The following is a 20,459-nucleotide window of genomic DNA, read 5'->3' on the forward strand; positions in this document are numbered from 1 at the left end:
CCTAGCAGCTTCTCATAGAATTGACTAAAACTGAGTGACACAAATTGATATTGTGGATTAAAAACAAAATGAGAAATACATTTATTGAGCACAGAATAGATTTTTTAGTTCGCTCAGGTTATTATTTGCTCAATAATATTTTTTCTTCAAAATATAATTTCTGTGTTTGCAAAATGTATTTGTCTGTGCACAAAAAGTCCCACTGTGCACTCAGGAATGAGGCACAAAAATAACTCCATACTTAATTACAATAAATGTATGCTTAGAATAATAACTACAATCATGGTCTCCCTTTTACTGATATTCAGTTTGTGATATGCAAACGTTTGTGTTTGCCTATTCAGGTGAGTGAATGTCGCACTGTTCACATTAAGCATCAAGAAATGAACATTTTTCGGTACCGGGCAGTTGATTTCTTCGTGCAGACAGCATCTACAGCCTGGCGGACTGTTCTCAGAGCCAGGCATGGGCCAACTGCGACCTTCCTGCCTTTTTTGTCTTCTGTATTTAAAGCAAAGTTGGCGCCTTTTGGCCGAAATGCCCGTATGTGCACAGTCCATTAAAGCAGGCAGATGTGCGCACCTCTGGTTTTTCCCAGCATGCCCCGTTTCCTGTTCGCCTGATTTCCAAAACTGTCACAGGTACGAAAAGTTTCAGTGTCTGTTTGTTCCCCAGTCTACATTTCTGATGCTGTTATTCTGGCAAAGACTCACCCGGGTCTGGGCCCAGAGATCCGGCTGATGTGCGGTCTGACTGGTTTTCCAAGTCCAACAACCCACAACCAGGCCTGAAGCACGCCAAACCTGCCGGACGGCCATTACTCTTCTGGCGGTGGGCTTCAACGACGTTTGTTGATTTCTTACTATTATCCCCACGCCAGCCCTTCCCTTAGAGGCAGCATGGAATCAGATTACATAACGTTTAATTAAAAGACTAATTTACACAACACAAGAACTCATTCTCATGGACACAGAAGTGAACCAGCATGAAATCCACGAGCAGCGGCAAAAATCAACAAACTGCGGTGGTAAGTGAAGGTAAACTGCAAGTATAAGTCCATCAGCAGCTGTGCACAAAGTTCAAGTAAGTAATAAATAATAATCACAATGTTCATAAACAAACAGTTCATTAATATGAAAGTAGTTTTGACTAGATGAAAGGCTTAAATGTCACATATGTTACTCCTGGGCCCAACGACAGTTCAGTCTAAATCTATCTGTCCTAGAGCTAGAAATGGGAGAGAATCCAAAGATTAACACAAGAGGCACTGACTATGTGAAGAAGCAACACATTTGTATTCCAGTAAAATATTCATTAAATAGCAGAAGCTATAAATGAAAATGTGGAATGCTACTGGGCTACTAGAGTTATATAGCTGGAATTACTTTGAGCCACTGAGTTCCCTCACCAACCCCATAATCTACAGTAGCTGTGTAGAGTACTTCCTAACAGGTCTCATCCAGATTTTGAATTGGATTTAAAGCTTAAAATTTGAAACACTCATTTTAGTGTAAGAAATCAGACAAATATTTTAAGTCCTCACAGCATCAGAGCCCCATTCACTGTTATAGAGCAAACTGGGATGACATTGCGCATTCTCAGGTTCTGTCTTTGGTTTCTTACTTTAGAAGAGAGTGCATATTCACCAGTTTGTTCTGGGGCACAGGAATAACAAATATGAATTCTTAAAAAAGGTTGGATTCTCCTTTAAATGCACAATCCATGATTACGATATAGTGCTCCATCCTCAAAGCAGCTGGAAAAATAACAGGCTAAAATAAAGGCTAAAAGTCCCCCTGTTGGGGACTATTAAGATAATCAACATCAGACAATTTTTGCCTCTTTTTATGTGACAGTAGTGAAAATTATTCATTGTCAAAATCTGTTGTGATGTGTTTTCAGAATGATGGAGACCAATGATGAGAACATTAAGATTCAAAATATGATGCAGGCTTATGATGATTTTTTTTCCTGGCCAACTTTCATGTTTTTCCCAAATGATGTACAAATGGCTTGATACAGTAAACAGTGCATGTAGCTGCTGTGAATGGGGGAAAAAATTCCCCAGGGGAGCATGTCCCCTGAGTATTGACTTAAGTTGGGGCTAAGCCCTGAATGCGATGTATAGTTTTCATTGTCTTTTATTTACAGGTACAATCCATAATCCAAATGTGAACAAAAAAAGTTGGTCTAGCCTCCAACTTGAAACTGTATGACTCCCAAAACATGATTTGTTGTAAATAAGCTATAATGTGCCAGAACAAGTTAATGGTCCGTTAAGGCATATTTGAGTACAGCTGGTGTGATACTGTGTGTAATTTTGGAAGCACAGACCATGAAGTAATTGCATTCATATCTTGAACGGTTTGGTCCTACTTAGTGATATCTAAAGAACAGCTTACTTTGAACTGCATTTCTGTAATATTCAGCTAAAAGGGTGTAAGTTTATTCCATATAGTGACTGTACAAGGATGCTGGGCCTAAAATCTTTCAAGAACTTCAGGAAAAACGGACACCTGGTTGTCTCCCATTGATATTTTTTTTTTTTGCAACTAAACACAATTCTTTTTCACAGTATATATTTTCTCTTACAGCAGCAGGAAAAACACAGGTGTAGGTAATGAAGTTAACTGTGGCTCTGCTCCATTAACTCTCTCAGTAAGCCATGCTGAGTTCCAGGGCCCATGGATCTGGCACACCTGAAAAGAATCACTACATAATTAATGCTATTTATTACACTAGACAAGTAAAGATATTTGCTCTGAGAAAGATCAGTAAAGTATATTAGTTAGTCAGGTCTAGACAGTCTGACCATGATATTAATCTTTTTGTTTTTGGCAAGTCTGCACTGAAAATTTCTGATTCTGAAATTCCTTCATCTGCACTTACTTTCCCCAGCGGTGTCTCTCTGTTTTACACACCACTAGATGGTAGTGTTGCTGTAGCAATACTGGCCATAGCGTTGACATCAGTTGGATTTTATAATTTAAAGGCATCATTACCATAAAACTTTAAGATTATGTAATCATTCACATCACAATAATTATGCTGGCTATATATTTGCTGCTATGGTGAATGTTTTATGTCTGGATGACATGTTGGTAATATAATTACAGTATATTGAGGTATGTGACCAAACAGGCTTGGGGCAACAGACATAGCTGGCGTCACCATTGTTACCAGAGATAGCAGGATCCTGTTCAAGCCATGACAGTACTGTGGAATTGAGCCAGTTTTATTATTTACACCTGTGCATTTCGTAGTGTGAGACGTCAAATATGTCTTCCTTTTTGCCACAAAAATATATCTGTAGTTCAACACTTGCAGTACCTGTGGAAACTGTGGATACAGAAAATGTATGTCCCAGTCAGAATGACAAATGATAAGATACAGGAACTCCTTGCATTGGTACTTAGTTGGGTGAGCGTGTAAGAAGGAAGATATTTTAGAAAGATATAAATGCACTGAATAATTAATCTCAAATTTATCTACAAGTACTTTTCCATAAAGAGTAACCGCAAATATCTGATCACAGCTCAGATCCTTATCTGAACATAGCAACCAGTGGCTGTTATGACTCTGTTTACCACCAGTTCGGATCAACAGATTATTTTCTGATTCTTGGTGCATCAAAGTTTCTAAAGTCTGCACCTTCAACGCAACATCCTGTGTGCAAAGTGGAAGCTTGTGGCTGTTGTGCGGCAAGTGTTACGTAAATCTAAAGTGTTGTCACAGAGAGAGAGAGAGAGAGAGAGAGAAGGAGAGCGCTAAAGACAAAAAAAAAAAAAAGAGTAAGGTTGGTTGCTCAGAGGTTAGTATCAAACCCTCTGGGGCTGTTCAATGAAACATCTGCCATGGGTTGTGACCTTTTTGAACCACCCACCACCGCCCTAAGTTCCTCAAGCATTCAAGCCACATTACAAAAAAGGGGTTGTGAGTGAGCAGAGATATTGATAGAAAAGCTTTATTGGACAACCCTGCAGGGACCCCCCCCCCACCACCACCACCACCCTTTTTCTTCTAGCCAGTGCGCGCGCAAGAGCAGCTGTCAGTGGGTTGAGGCGGGTGCCCGCGCGCTGCATATAGCGAGACTATCCTGTTCGGAGATTACGCTGCAGCTCATGGCCATCTTGTATCAGACAGGATGAGACTGTGAAAAAAAAAAAAACTACGAGCATAGAAGCGTGTTTTTTTTTTTTTTTTCATCATACGGCCGTTGACAGGCGAACACCACCAAAGGCATAAATCACGTCTGCCGCGCTGTGTACTAAAAACACCTCATACGAGTTGTGGATTATTCCGAGGACATCGTACTGAAACCATGAGCTGGGGGTCAGAGCTATGGGTAAGTCTCAGTGCACTTGTAATGTTTGTTAACGGTTTCTTTTTTTTCCCCTGTTATTGAGCCTCGGTGGACACATAACGGTTCTCAGATAAAATAAACCTGCGCGTGACGAGGCGAGGCGCAGTGGCTCCATTTTTCTTTTGCCGCTAAAAAAAAAAAAACGACGTTTTGTTATGCGCAGCTTTTGTGGATGTTCAGCCCTCAGTGATGTTAGCCAACAGGGGGCTAATTTGCAGCGGTAATCACCGAAGCTTATGTGCCGTCGCTCTCATGTCGGTGCAACGTTGATTTGTGATTTATTCCCCCCGTCGATATCAGTGTAACACGGCGTTGTTAGCAAGGACGCGGGTATCATTGAAAACCCGCAGCTAGCTCAACATCCATTTTAGTTTACCTTGGAGAATTTCAAACCACGCTTTGCACACACACACACACACCCCCTCACCATATAACATAGCTGTTCCTGCAGTGCCAAGCTGTTGAGGCTGTGTGTTCATGTTGCAGTGACACTTGTCTTTTTGTAATGTGTAACAAACTGGTACATTAAACTGTTAATAGAGGAAGTAAATGAGGACTTCAAGTTCTCTACTGTATCTGCACTCAAAAGGATATTGAAGCACTGTTGTTAAATTACAAGCCGAGGTTAAGACTATTTGGTTAACTGGTTAAGAAATACTAATACAACTAGATAATTAGCTTGCTAATTTTACTTCAGATGTACAGTAGGCCTCTTTGTCATCACCGTGAGAAAAATTTGACCTAATTTTAGGACAAAAATCTTGTATAATTTTTTTATTTTATTCACAACTGCCCAAATCTTGGGCTAATAAACTGTCTGCATCCACAAAGATAAATGCCTAATAGGTTTTTGTAAGATTTGAGCATAAATTGCATTTCATTTGACCTAGTAACTAGAACCTGTAGTGTTTAATCCTCCATAAATGATATATTCGGTAATAGGTTACCTTATATATCTTATTAATGTTTGATTTAATTAATCAGGCAACCAAAACCTCCACTCTTTGTGAGTAGCACTTGAAGACAAAGTAGAAGCACAGTGACCCTTACTACAATAAATTCCTGTGTTATGATGTCACTTTAAAAAAAAAATCCCAGTTAAATTCCCTTTACTCACCCAGTAGTAGTTCTTATCAAGCCAGCCACTGTATCAATGGTATTTCCCCATATTCAGACAAATACTCACACATTTAAACAGTGTGTTGTAAACTACAATATGGTAATGATGAAGATTACAGGACTGTGTCAAACTATTTTTACAACTTGATAATAAGCAGTTGTGGTGAGTGCCATTCCTGCTGTCAGGGTTTTTGTTTCAATGGCTCATGTTGTTATTTTGTTGTGGAAGTGATCCACTGGGAAAAGCAGTCACTGTCTGTGTGCTGACAAACAGCCTGGCGGAGGTGTTAGCTTGTTGTTGCACATTCTGAATGAATGGTGGTATTTTCAGTACATGTGTATTTGTGTGTCAGTGCAAACGTGCAAGAGCTTGTAAGTTACAACATGGGGTTGGCATTTGAACCTGCAGGAAGGGTCAGATTTAATTTTTTTAAATCTCATGTTGCACTCCTTTTACTGAAAGTATATTGCACCAAACAGCAGTTTTTTTTTTATTTTTTACATGAGTTGTGCTATTTAATGAATATCTCAATATATTGAATTTGATTTTGATCCAAACACCACTGATTCTGCACAGCACCTGATCACAATAATTGCAGTGTAGAGCACTTTTTCTCTCTGATAAAACTGCAGTCTAAAGTCAATATTTTGGGTTAGAGTTGTTGCTCCTCTATCAAGCAGCAAAGAAGTCTGGAGATAGTTGAATCAGGGATGTGTTTTCCTTTCTAAGAAAAAATGGTGGGGGAGGCACTACCCTGAATTCTCCAGTAATTTACCTGGTCCAAAGTTCACAGCGAAAACACACTAGTACACATTCTTTGTGTTTTCCCAGTGATGTCAGTGTAGCTTTACTTTACTAGTGCAATGCTTGACCGAGAAACACCACTGCCCAGGTAGTCATGCAAAGCGAACACAGCCTGGAGGCACTTTACGGGCTTTCATGTGTAGCTTAAGTCTGGAAAACGTTTGCAACTTTTTTAAACAGAGGCTGAGCTTTTGCAGAGAATAATGTATCACAACCAGATGCATGCTTCTTTTTTTCCCTTTAGTAGGCTGAATTGAATCCAGACACTTGTTTCTTTAATCTTAGTCGCTGCTATAGGACAGCAGCCGTTCAGCAGAACTCTGCAGGTGGCTGTTGCCACTGGTGATTGTGCACAATTTGTTTTCTTGTTGTCCAAAACCAGATCAAACAGAAAAAACATATCGTGATACCAGCACTGTGGCAGCACCCACACATTTATAGAGAGCAAGAGCAGGATGTTGTGGGTGAGGCTATACAGGTACCTTTAGTAGTTGTTCAACTAAGTTATTTCCATTTAGCAAATTAATCTGCCAGTTATTTCCTTGATAAATTGATTTGATCTATGAAATGTAGAAAAAATAGTGCATAAAATGCTCATCACAGTTATCCAGATTCTTTAAATACACGTTTTGTCCAGTTCACAGTCCTAAGCCCAAACACATGGAGCAAAACCTCAGATTCGAGAAGCTGAAATCAATAAATGTTTAGCAATTAACAGATTACCATAATGGTTTCTAACTAAAATTCAAAATCAACACTAACTATTCTGGATTCCTTTTATATAACTTTTAAAGGGCAGATTTTGGACTTGAAATTCATTTTTACAGTGCATATGATGATCACTGTCTTTTAGGTTAATTATCTAAAAAAATGAGATGGTGTAATATGACAGAAGAAGCATGAGGCAGCACATGCAGCACACATTTTGTCGTGCTCATCCTGTTGTTCCTCACTGTGAACAGGAAAGTAAATGATATTTCAGTAAGTCACAGCTTAGCAGGGGTTTCTAAACCACTCACAAACATGACTGCTGCGGTGAGGTAATAAAAGCAAGCCACGTTGTGATCTTTCTCCCAAATACCGTTTCATGAAGTTAATAGCATGGAATTGAAATTTTATCACAACAGAAGACGAGGCTGTTGAGTCTGAGCAGAGCTGAATCAAATTATATTGATTAAGTAGCTTACTTGATTGGATATAGTGAATGTGGGGCAGGCTAGGGCTGGAAAATAGTGATCACATTCTGACAAACTAACAGGGTAAATAAATAAGCAGAGATGAGTGGGGTGGACCGCTATTGTTTAGGCTTTGTGAGTCACTATGAGCAAAGCGCAACAGTCAGAGTTGATAGACTCCAAAATGTTGAATGCCTTTGGTGTAACATCATAGCGCTGATTATAGTCTTCACTGTGTTCTTGAAGTCAGACTCTGGGAATGTTTGCCTCCATGAAAATAATGACCATCAGTGTCCTGTCCTTGTAACAATACCAACAAGTCACCAACAGAAGTGTTTAAAAACGGACATTACATTTCGACAAAGTCGGGTCTACATAGGACTGAAATGTACTGTAGAACAGTTGTTTTCTTTTTGGGGATGAAGTAAATGGATCATGTGTCACATGCATGCACAGCAAAGACCCCAAACCCCCACCACAAGAGACATTATGTGCAAACTCAACCAGGAAAAAGGAAGTTGAATGTGGTCAAACATGTGACTGTTTCTCAGTGGAACAGAGAAAAAGTGAAATTGTAAATGACAATTACACCAAACTATAGAGGCATGGCAATCTTAATAATTGCTCTAAATCAAGATGCATGTGATTCTAATGAAAGAGAGACCGCAACATCTCACAAGTATTTACTTTTGGGGCGCCGGATGTCAGAGGTAGAACATGCAGTGTAAGCAGCAGAGGTGCTGCTAACCAGGCCAGACTAGTCTGGTGAAGGAAGATCAAATAGACAGGTGGTTGTACTACATACACACACAGCATTCACAGACTAAATACCAGCAAAAAAATCAATTGTAAGTATCTGGCTTTACATTAAACTGACTACAGCTATCTACTATTACACACCTTGAATGTTTCACTTCTCTCGTGTGGTTAATTTGAGAACTGGATGTAAAGTACATTTCTCACAGTTCCATGCAGGATGTTCACTAACCCTCCATAGGTTGTAGGATGCAAACGTGCCTTTTTCTGTGAAAAAATTTACCATTGAGGCAACATGGACAAGGTCGAAACTCTTCTCAAAGAGCAGCAGCTTAAGGTGAGTTGAAATGCACAGTTCTCATCAGAGTTGGACTGAACCTATTTTGAAAGTTGTTCAAATCATGCGTTATTTTGTTTATTCAGTGTCAGCTGAGGCGTGAATATCTGTCGTCTTTCCGGCAGGGACAGCTTTGGAGAAAAAGTCTTTCGTTTGTGTAGTCTTTTTTAATTGTAGGCAGGCACACGCCTACAATGCCCTAATGCCCTAATGTAATTGAGAAGGGAAAGTGGTATTGTCTGGAGAGGCCTTGTAAATGGCACTTGTTTTCTCTCATGCCGTTAAGTGGTGCTCCAGACTTCGCCAGAGGGCCGCAGACAGAAATGTTCCATCAAAACCTCATGGTCTTGTTTGTGTGCATTTCAGTCATGCATTCATGGCAGTGGAGATATCAGGGCGGATCTCCTGGTGGTTAGAGTTCCTCAGTTTTGTTCTGCTGTTGCATCTCATCTTGAATCAGACTCCCCCAGGGTCAGGCCTCCATCCCCTGCTGCTCACTTGACATTCAGACCACTTCCAGGGCTGAAACCTGAGCTAGTATGTTTCCTTCTGTCTGTCTGTTGAAGTCAGGGTGGGGTGGGGAGGTGAGAGACTGAAACCTTTGGCAGACTACAACAGACATCGATGCACCCCCCACATTAAATCTTACACTCATCACCACCCACCTGCTGACTCAGTGAAACCACCCAGAGCCCATTTTCTCTTCACCTCTTTCTTTGAGCCCCTGTGACGGTAAAATAGAGATGAATGGATCCACATTTGATCTGAAGGTCCCAGACTGCACCCTGGGGAGTAAAGAGCAGAAAGAAAGGAGTTGGAGAGGGGGAAGGTGATGGGGTATTCAAACAGAGTAGGTTCACATTGACTATTATAGGATATGCAGATGAATTGCAATAAAGATCAATTAATCAGTAAACTGTTAAAGCAAAAATACCAACCTTTCAATAGTTTCAGCTTCTTAAATGTGAAAGTTTGCTGCTTTTTATTGTCTTAACTTCATAGTAAATTGGATATCTTTGGGTTTGGGGTTGGATTGGTGAGACAAACAGGATATTTGGAGACACTCTAGTAAATTGTAGCAGGGATTTATTTACTATTTTTCATGTTTTATTGACCAAACAATTGAGTGAAATATTCTGAGTGCCTAGGGCGTTTTCTGACCACGAGAGTAGCCCTTCCGCTTTCTCAAAACTGAATATGGGAGTTTTGTCATCTTGTCGATGAAAAGGTGACTCAATCCTTCCCACCACACTCTTCTGCTGCAGCCTCTCATTTTTAGGCACTGGCTCTTCTGTTATTTGTAAATTCAGCCTCTAATCAGTGCTGCAACAGTGGAAATTATGCTGCCGATGGGCCTCAGTCACATGAGCTCTGACATATTGTCACCTAAGCCTCACAGCCCTCCATGTCCTCTGAATTACTGCTGTGTTGTACTACATACTGTTCGTGTCATTTGTTCTTCAGGCTGTGACAGCATTGAGTTTCCCTCAGTGGAGTAATGGAGTAACACTAGCTCAGAGATTGACATGTTACTGCACTGTTGCCTGTTTTATGGCTGTTCAGGGAGGAGGATGCAATTTTTATGCAGCTTCTCCTTCTTAAACTACTGTGTCCCTCATTATAAGCAAAACAGTGTAGCCTATAAACAAGTATTAATGGCAGAGATAGCATCTGAAGTATTCAGCTACTGAAAAGTAAGGACAAAGAAGTCTCACCTGATGAAAAACAAAAAATATACACTAATTTGATAACATTGCAGTTAATTTTGTAAAAGAGGAATTGCACTTTAGGGCTCAGTCTTCAACATATGTAACAAATAACAACATGAAATACTGTATTTCCTGGTTTGAAATAAGCTCATCTCTACATAACAAATGAACAGGAAACATCCAAGTATGCTTTGAGGGGAAAAAAAGAAAAGTTGTGTTAAGGCTGAATGCAAAGAGAATTTTTTATTTTCTTTTATTTGCGCAGGTTCTTCCTATGGAGTCTCTTTTTATTAGCCCCAAAGAGCAAATGGATGTGACAGCACAGATGTTTACTGCAGCTACCTAGCTAGCAAGTGTGTGTGCTAAAGCGCTAAAGATGCTAGTGTAAATTTGATTGGTTCTGTTATTTCAGTTCTCCATCTGTGCTCTTGTGATTATGAAGCTAGGGGATGGTTCTGAGGCCAAGACACAGTGGGTTTGCTGCCTTTGTGACAGCAGTGATCTGTTATTTTGCTTCCTGAAAAGCATACCAGATGTGGTCGAAAGACATGGTCGGTACCACGTGAACCTTTTAACAGTTTTTTTTTTTTATTTTTTTTATTTTTTTTTTTATGGCTGCTTAATGTGAAATGAGTCAGAGCCATAATGAAGCTGGCTCATGCAGCCATGCAGTTAATGCACAGTTGTCTCCCACTGCTTAAAGATATTTTAACTGTGCAAGGCAGGTCCAACATTTACTGCAGCCCACTCATGCATATCTTTACATTTTCTCCTTTGCTGTGTTTTTGTTTTATTCTCTCTGTTTTCATCACACTGACTCACGAGCTTGCCCCCTCTCCCCTGGCTCTCTTAGAGACAGATGTTAATGGATATTTGCTGTGAATGTGGTTGTTCAATGTCTCTTAGCTTAGTTTTTTCTCATTTAGGGAAAGAATTAGCCTCACATTTTTGTAATTTTTGAGAGGCTACATGAGCTTAAGAAGGCCTTCTGGTGAGATCATTGTGTTGCAGTTTGTAGGATGCTGTATCTTTTTTTTGCTCTAGCTTGAATATCGAGCTTAATTTAGGAATTATTTTAATAGGCCAGGATGTGGGACAATTAATGTGCATGATGCCAGACAGAGAGGGTGGAGGTCATTGATTGTATTAGAAATGGTCTTAGCAGTAAATGATATTTGAAATGATATCCATCACTTCCTCCAGTGAGGCCTGGCTACATTCAATAACAAACACAGCCTTTCTCACAAGTGTAATAAATTTGCAGGTCAAGTGTATTAAACGTCAAGAGAGATCTGAGTCGCTCCAAGATGAGTAACCTTCTTGTTGTGTCAGGGTGACTCTTAAGCACTGCCATCTTTACTCATATCCTGAGATGAGGAACATCAGGGTGGAGTGAAAGTGCTGCAACACAATTCAGAGAAACTGCCTTCAATACTGTTAGTGCTGCCTGCACAAAAACGACCAACCACAGCGGCTATTGGTTTAACAGTGTGTACCCCCTCAGACCATTCCTGTAAAACTTTTACACACTCTTATGACACTGTGCTGCAGTATCTAAGATAAATGAGCTAAATTAAGTGGGTAAATACAGCGACACAGAGTACCACACTCTGACTTATTTGGGGAAGAAAACAAGTGGTGTGAGACTCAAAAGAGAAATGCAATACATGGTTGGCACATATAGCCGGATGGGGCTTACTACAGTATGACTTCAACTACAAGGAAGCAATTTGACTCTTGTTATTTGAAGCTAAGTCATTAAGCTGTGGCTGGAGTGAGTAAAGAGCCACTGCAAGAAGAGAAGCCTTACATGACGCTGACAGAAAAAGAATCAGACTGATCTATTTATGAACTGAAACTGTGTGAGCAAGACATGCACCTCAGTGTTAAGTGTGAAACCCATGAAATCCAAATATGTTAAATCTAGTCTCTCATTTCCTACCATCATGTTTGCCAACAGAGTTAATTATAAGCTAGTGATGTTTGTGTTTTTTTTTCTAAATTCCACAAGATCCATGAGCACTGTGATTAGCTTGAAAGACCGACACCTATTGGCAAAGAAGTATAGTAATCACAAAGGTACCATTTTGACCAACTGCAAAGGAACATATACTTATTATGTTCTTCGGGGGGAAATGAGCACATGATGACATGTCATGGCAGCACATAGCATGAGTGCCTTGGCATTAGATTCACCTGAGCCATGTATAGCGTCTACTGTATACTGTTAGGTGGCAGCTGAGCAGGGCTGTCATTTACAGTAACACTGAAGTCAGGGTTAACCAGGGGTCACATTGGCCGAATAGTTTCCATCATTACTGACTGAAGTTTTTTTTAAACAAATGATGGAAAAATCATTTTGACTGATTAGACCACTGAGGCAGAACTACCTTAATGTGTTACTTGTCAGCAACACTGATACCAATACATCTGCGATAAGCTTTATCTGCTGAAAGTGACACACTTTGGTAAATTAAAGGCCACTTAAACTCTTAACTTAAATTTACAGTCACCATGTCAGTAAATGGCATTGTACTGATAAGGATTCATCTGACCATCAATATCCCACTTGCTTCAACTGCCCATATCCATACAATGTAATCAAGCTTATGGGTTAAGAAACAGCCTATTAGGGATGGGGCTCAACTGAAGCCAGTAGCTTGCAGTTAGGTATAGGTAAGGTCATTAGGTTATTGCGGGTTTCTCATTTTCTAAAGTTCAAAGATTTTTCCCCAGTTCCAAACAAAGTGTTGTATAAGAATTAAAGAGCTTTATCCTACAAAAAGAACAAAAACAGCTCAACAGGAACAATGGCTGGTGTGTGTTAAGTGGCCTAGCAGGATTAGTCCTCAGAACAGCCCATTGGATGGTGAAGGTAGTTAAGAGGGAGGTTCAGTAATCTGATTAATAACAGCGTCATTTAATCAAGTTCTCTGCTGCTTACAACATTTCTGTTGTTCCGTCTCATTGAACCTTCTGTTCTACCAGGATATAGGATGTGTTCGGATCCAGTCTTTGCATTACTATACGCAGGATCCGTTAACTGTTGACACCGCTCTGCTTGACCAACACTTCTTCCACCATACGATATCCCTCTGAGATGGATTAACTTCATCCTGGGCTCTTTTTTTTTTTTGTCTACTTCACAAAAGCATGACCATGTTGCGCAGAAAAAGTGAGTTTTTTGTTTTCCTGGACAGCGTTCGCTCTGTGAAACCAGGAAAGGAAAAGGAAAAAGAAAAGGAAAAGGAAGAGGAGAAGGAGGAGAATGAGCTGAGTCCGTATGAAGAGTATCTAAAGGTGCTGCTGCAGATGAAAGTGACCAGTGATGTAAGTGAGCGGAGAAGGAAAGCAATTCTTGCAGTTATAATTTCCATTCAAACCTACAGTATCATTACATTCACACAACGTCTGGAGTATGTACCATTATACAATGTGACAAAAAAAGAGTTTTCACTTTGTAAAATCGAGAACTCATTACATGCCATCTTATTTACTTTACGAGGGGGCACTGCCTTAAAAAATGCAGCTGTAAAAGTTTCTGTCCATGAATGAGTTGACTATGACTCACAACTGAGAGGAGGCAATTTCCTGTTCCTTAACTGGCATAAGAAAAGGGTCGGTATTTCTAATGGAGTCAGCTGATTACTCATACATGATACTGCTCATGACTCTTAACTGACATGGACAGAGGGAGGGTGGTTGAATAGCAACCTGCACAATGTACAGAGCAGAGCAGCACAGAGAAGAGCGCAGAAGAATGATACACGTGTGCATACACCAACACACATTCTTAAATTTCAGGCAGGCAGAGGCGTTGTTTCTATAAATATCTACATGGCATGCAAAACAAGAGCTGCTACTCGTAAGGTCATCCACTGCCCCAAACAGCTGTTCATATTCTGCAGGAAGTTTGTGAGTCTGTACATGTGGATGTGGTATTTGCCTGTGGACATGTGTGTCTGTTTAGTTCCTTCAGAGGAGTGTTCTGCATATCACCAGGCAGTTGGAGACTGATCCTGGATGGTGAAAGTGACAATCTCTTTGCAAATGTCAGTGCAGTTATTAGTGTTTGAGTTGTGTTCAGCAAAATTGCATCCACTCCTTAACAAACATATGGAAAAACAAATACTAAAATCAAACTTTAAAAAAAGTTAATCACATGCATCAAGATAGATTAATTTGCTGTGTGAGCCATGAGGAAATCATTTGTTGGGTGTCCTCATTTATGGTAGGTGGGAAAGAGGGAAGATGAGTCTGTTTCAACCTTTAATAACCTGAAGTGAAATAGCTGAGGGCAGCTATTCAGCGGTCTATCACATTATCATCAGTCCTTTTGTTTACGTGTGTGCACGTGCGTTTTATTGTGTGTTTGAATCTACTGTCTCTTTTCCTGTGACTCGTCTCTGACACAGGGGTTACTCCGGGCTATGGCGGCATTGTTCCGCCCTGCTTTCTTGGACAAAGCCCGGTGTGTGTCCGAGAGAGGGTTTGGCATCTCCCCCAAATATTTGTTCTTGCTGCTCGACGCCCACCAACGCGAGATACAGTGAAGCGCTGATTGACCGGCAGATTTCAGTGGTTCTGCTTTACTGAACACACGGTTTCTCTGGTGTGTCCTGTCTGATATGGTCTGTACATGGAGCTTTGGATGATCACTAAAAGAGCAAGCCCAGAACATTAGACATTTTCCACCTCTTTGCTTCATTTGTCAAGGACGGGCAAGTCTCGCTCAAACAATTGGGTTATTTATTAGTATCCGAATTGTCGGGACACTCACAGACTAATGAACACTTCTGGATGAATGCAGTTTCTTTGTCATCTTTCTTATTCAAATGCAGTTTGGGGTTCGTCAGCTAACTAGATGCCTAAAATAGCTCATTCTTGTTTACCGTAAAAAATTCTTATAGACAAGCCTATAAAAACCAACTTCAGCCATTGTTCCTGAGACTAAAGAGAAAAGATCAGACTAAATAGGCGTAGGCTTGGGTATGACACAGTCGGCATTTTCATCATAGTTTATGACACAACTTTTTCTTGTAACTCTAACAATTACTGGTATGTACTCCAGGTCAGTACATGTTCTATGTGAAGAGAAGTCCAGGTCAGCAGGAAAGAAGGAGGCTCCTCCACTGAGCAGTTTGATAGGGATTAGATGTTTTCAGCACAAGTACACCCCCCACCCCACTGCAACCTAGCCTACTGTCCTTGCTCAGCACATTGAACCAATAAAAAAGACAAAAGAATCCATAGGCCTCTTGTCCCATTGTCCTCCCTCCAGCAGAACATCTGTCCCCTCAGCCTATGTGGATTACCCCCCTACTCTGGCGTGACGTCTGCTTTTCTTTGTCTCAGTGGGTTTCCTGTCGGGAGCTACATTTCATATCGTCACCACTGACACTATCTGAAAGCTTGAAGCTAAGGTTGTAAAGTATGACACTTAATAATCCTTATTCTGATTAAAGGAAAGGCCACAAATGCAATTTCTGTCAGTTATATGATTGGGGTCAGGTAACAGCTGCTGTGTATATGTGGCGTGATGGCTCACTCACATCTGCATTTACATCTTTTTAACATATTTGCCAGTGGTTTCCTTTTCCTGTTATCTGCTCATTCCCCTCAGTCGACCAATGAAACAGCTTAGTAATTTTCTCCTCTCTTGTGTTTTTAACTGTGTATTGACTTTTCCGTAATCATCAGAGCAGCAAACCAACCTCTGCGGAGGTAAGGTGGTATGGTTGTAATAAAACAAGGAAGTGTCCCCGGGAGCATTTGCTCAGAGGTTTTAAAACGGTGCTTTCACCAACCTTGTCTTAAAGTCGTTCTGCTATTATCTCTGATCCTTTGTGTGAAGCAGCCTCAACTCTGGATCCGTGTGTTTTTGAAGTTCTTTATCTCGTTATCTTACCATATTCTTCTTTGAAAAGAGAGATGACCACATCAAGTGGTTTTTATTTTGTGCTGTCTGCGTTCCTGAATGCTCATGAATCCACGAATCATCAATCAACATGTTCTCAGGTTTTACAGGTGCATTGTTATCTGAAACCCATATGTCTGTTGGAAATTTTCAGCCAGGTCACAGAAGTGTTCTACCATGTGCTCAATTTATTACAAACTTTGTTTTTCTTTGGTATCTACTGGAGAGAAAAAAAAGAAATCAACAGCAGTACCATGAGAGCTACTATGTCAGATGTGTTTTTGTCATTAACTTAAATATCATCCTTAGGCATTTGCTCATAGAAGATCATATTCTCTGTAATCAATCATTTCTTCACTTTAACTCCTGCTGACATTGAAGGAGTGTTATTACTCGGTACTGCCCTCTGTGGTAGAAAGAAGAATAACAGAAGGCCAGATGACAGTTTACCTACTTTTACTGTGCAACCCGGATATGTATTTGGTGTCATGCATCATTACAGTTTACTGACGGTGAAGATTACACAGACTCTTAAGGGTACTTTTGTATTTCATGTCCTCCATCATACTGGATAAGCTATAAATAGAAAGAAAGTTATAAGCATTTAATTTCATACTATGAAAACAAAAAACAAAACCCTGATAATAGCCTGAAGACCTGCTGTATGAACAAAAATTGAGTTTGCTTTTGTCACCGCAACATAGTTTGTGTAATAAGAATCTAGAATAATACATGAACGTATTCCAGCCATTGTGTGAGGTTGCAGAATTTCCCAACTCTTAAATCAGGCTAATACTCAGCATCCCAGCTAAAGTCTAAATATTAAAGTTGTAATCTGGTGGACCAGCTCTCAATGACTGCAACCTCTTGTTCTATTACTCCTTGCAAGAATCATTTTTTTATGAACAATCATGATGTGCACAAATCATGTTGTGTTTCATGCTTCTGCACTGTAAAAGCCTCTATGTTTTACCAGTTGTTGGATATTCTGTTTGCGTTAGCAGTAACTTCATACGGCTCTGACATGGTGCAAAGAGAGTGAATCATAAACAGTGAGGCTGTAAGGGAAAACTGTGCTGGATTAAATGCTGCATAGTTTTCCTGTGATTCCTTTGTGCTTTGGTAGTTCAGTCTGATTCCAGGTAGGAACGTCAGACTCCGTCTGTGCCAATAAAAACTACTTTATAAAGTGGTAATTAGTGAATGTAAATACTGGCTATTGCAGGAAAATGCTGACCATAAATAGTATCAAAAAGAGTTCGATATAATGAAAATCTTAAGGATTAACATTGATTTAACATTGATTTTTGACTGCAGAGTTTTCGTCAGCTTTTCCTGTTGCCAGTTTTCAGAGTTTGGTCTCTACCAAGAATGTGCTTCATTGAAAAGAAGCAGCAGATTTGTTGTTTAGATTCAGCAAAACCATCAGCCAGATGTGTTTTTTACTTCATCAGTGTTGCAGATAGAGAAAAAAGAGAAACCCCACCTTGTGTTGTGGGGATGCAGGTCAATGGGTCCTCTGTGTGGTTGAGATCAAGAGATCTGATCTGGATTGGTAGCTAAATAATGTGCATTAGTTCAGATTAACTGGAGGTCCAGTACACTAAACTGCACCATAATCCCCATCACCAGTTGGGAAGGGCTGGAGGTCAGGAGGCTGATCCTTAAACAAGCATCTATTTGTTTTTTTTTTCCGCACATGGCCAACCTACATTATATTTAGTAACTGCTAAGTGTCTCCTTTGTTCTCAGTTTGAACCTGTTTCCCATTTCCTGGATAATAAAAAATATTTATCTTAGTAGTTTTATTTATTTTTCTTCATGCACTACCACAATAGTACATACATGGCAGTGAACAGGATTGCGTCCTGAAATAACAAGCAGAGTGGGGCTGGTTCGTCTCCTGAAGGGATCCCCCACTTATTCCCTCCTGCAGGAGCAAGGTCAGGTGTCACAGGCCGCAGGAGGAGAGCAGGAGCAGGAGTTGCTCGTATTTGTTCACGCAGGAGGAGGTTTTACAAAAATTAATGTGCAGGTTTGACTTTGAGTTGAGTCACTCTTCAGCCAACTGTGACAGGATGATAAGCACTGTGTAATTTGCATGCAGCACACACACACACAAACACACACATTACCTTGAGTAACTGGAAAGGGGATTCATTTTACACAGTTAGTCAAATTTCTGAATCTTTTCCTACTGAAAATATTTTTACCAAAACAAGAATGGTCACATGAACTGTCCTTGGCATCCTGCTGCTTTATAGTTTCCACTGGAGTAATAACAGAAAAAAGCAGATGGAATGAATGGAAAGTGATTTTTGTCTTCACCTCTGCCTTTGGTTTGGAAAAATTAAAGCCAGAAGTGCAGCTAGAAATGTTGAAGAGCTACAAATATGATTTCATTTCTTTTAGAAGTCATCTCTATATTTGAACCTCTCTTCATCACGTTCATCATTTCAACCTAGAAATTATGGTTTGTTAAAAGCTGCAATTTATTATTTCCAATATCTATTAATCTGATGATTATTTGTATAATTAATACTTAACAGGGAATTTTTGCATGAAAAAAATAACTTAAATTTCAAAATAGTTGCTGGTTGTCTGTCAATTGACTAATCATTTCATCCCTTAAGTTTTTTGTTTTCCCTCCGTCTCTTTAACTCTTCATGCCGGTGTGTTTTTCTTTTGTTTACATACAGATTTGTGTCATTTTATCTCCTTTTATGTTCAGACAAATGGACAAAATGCACGAGGAAAGACTCTTTACAAGCTAGAATGAGACAGAGAGTAAAGGAGTCTATAAATCTGACATAGTTTCCCATAATATGTTGTTTTCTTTGATATGCCCCTCACTCAGATTCATAATTTATTAATTTGCTCTATCTCTCTCTTGTTGTTGGGGAATATCTTTGTTTATGAATTTTCCATTTTACTTGAGCAACTAACTCTTCTATCCTATCTGATATTAAAGATTCATACGCTCAGAATGACTCATATTGCAGATTTTAATATTTATGCTAGTTTTATTTTATATATAAATTAAATGAGGGGGAAACAGAGTTTATGAGGCCCCAGCAGCATGGACTAGAACCCCTCCAAATTTAATCCCCTCCCATGTAATCCCGCCTCTTCTGTCATTTTTGTTCCTTTCAAGCCCCCTCCCTCTGTTTTTCCGGTCTCTCTCTCTCTTCTCTCTCACTGTCCTTCTCTCCCATCCCACTTATTCCACCTTACGCCTGATGGAGCATTAAGCCTTTATGCTGTGGGCAGCCGTGGCTTCAGCCTCAGAGTGGTGTGTGTGAGTGTGTGAGTGTGAGTGAGCCAGTGCTGCATCGGCTTCCTCCCCTGCTCTCTGGGATTCTTGCCTCTTCCAGACATTCGGGAATTACTTGCTGCAACTGCACAGTTTCTTTGTTATAGTGTGGGAGTGGGGTCAGCGGACATTGTTCCCAACCCAGCCTCGCTCTCACACTTGCTCTGCTCTGGATACCTGGGAAATGGTCTTGTGGATGCCTCCACTAACCTAACCTCAGCCTTTTGTTGTGCTGCTTTGGGGGCGAGTTGGATGTACATTTACCACATTTGGATATTTCACAAGGGTACACATTCCTCGTCGAGACACACTGGATAAGATGGTGCCCCTGCAAAAAAGGGTAATCTGAGTTATGAGTGCGAAGGAGTGTGTGTCAGAGAGAGAGAGAGGGAGAGGGAGAGAGGGAGAGGAGGATTTCATGTGCATGTTGTTGTGGCTGACATGACGTGGGCTGATTATTGTGTCTTTTCTTCGGAGAGTGGTTGAGGTCTAGTGATAATGAAGCGAGTGCAGTTTGATTACTTTAATTGGCACATGGGTCTGAGAGTAAGCATGCTCTTGGGCTTTAGAGGGGAAGGGGAAACTTGTTGTAGAAACAAGAAAAAGGTAGGTGTCTGAGGGCAGAGAAAAACAAAGACGAGAAGTTGTCTCATTATTTCACTGAAATGTGTGTGAATTGTTTGGTTTTATCTTGTCATTCCTCTCTTGAGTGGCCTTTTGATAAGTGATTGCTCACTGAAACTGACTAACAATGCAGACTGGAAAGCCCCCCCCCCAGTTCCTATTCCTCACACAATCAAATCACTCCCTATTGTTTTCCTTGAGTATTTCAATCGGAAGTTGTTTGAGAATGCGGTTTTAAAGGTGTTAAAGAGATTTTTTTTTAATCACACTTTATATGACATAATGTGGCTTCACTAAAGCTACAATTTTTAGCAAAATCAAATTTTAACAAAAAAAAAAAA

At 40.1% G+C, this 20,459-nt stretch overlaps 1 protein-coding gene across 3 annotated transcripts in view; it reads left to right on the forward strand.

Moving 5' to 3' along the window:
* Positions 1-4,014: 4,014 nt before the first annotated feature.
* The window catches only part of fnbp1b (formin binding protein 1b), a 55,649-nt gene continuing 39,204 nt past the window's right edge, over positions 4,015-20,459 (forward strand). The window contains exon 1 of one of the 3 annotated variants that reach the window (XM_023422278.2): positions 4,015-4,345. In XM_023422278.2, the coding sequence (XP_023278046.1) occupies positions 4,322-4,345 (24 nt within the window). In that variant the 5' untranslated portion in view covers positions 4,015-4,321. Of the gene's footprint in view, positions 4,346-8,439; positions 8,556-19,529; positions 19,835-20,459 lie in introns of those variants that run through there. The other 2 variants (XM_087178254.1, XM_087178257.1) reach the window with 2 other exon arrangements.

Source organism: Seriola lalandi, unplaced genomic scaffold (assembly GCF_002814215.2).
Source record: "Seriola lalandi dorsalis isolate HSWRI2012SDOR001 ecotype SW California unplaced genomic scaffold, Sedor1 jcf7180002054680, whole genome shotgun sequence".
NCBI lineage: Eukaryota > Metazoa > Chordata > Actinopteri > Carangiformes > Carangidae > Seriola > Seriola lalandi.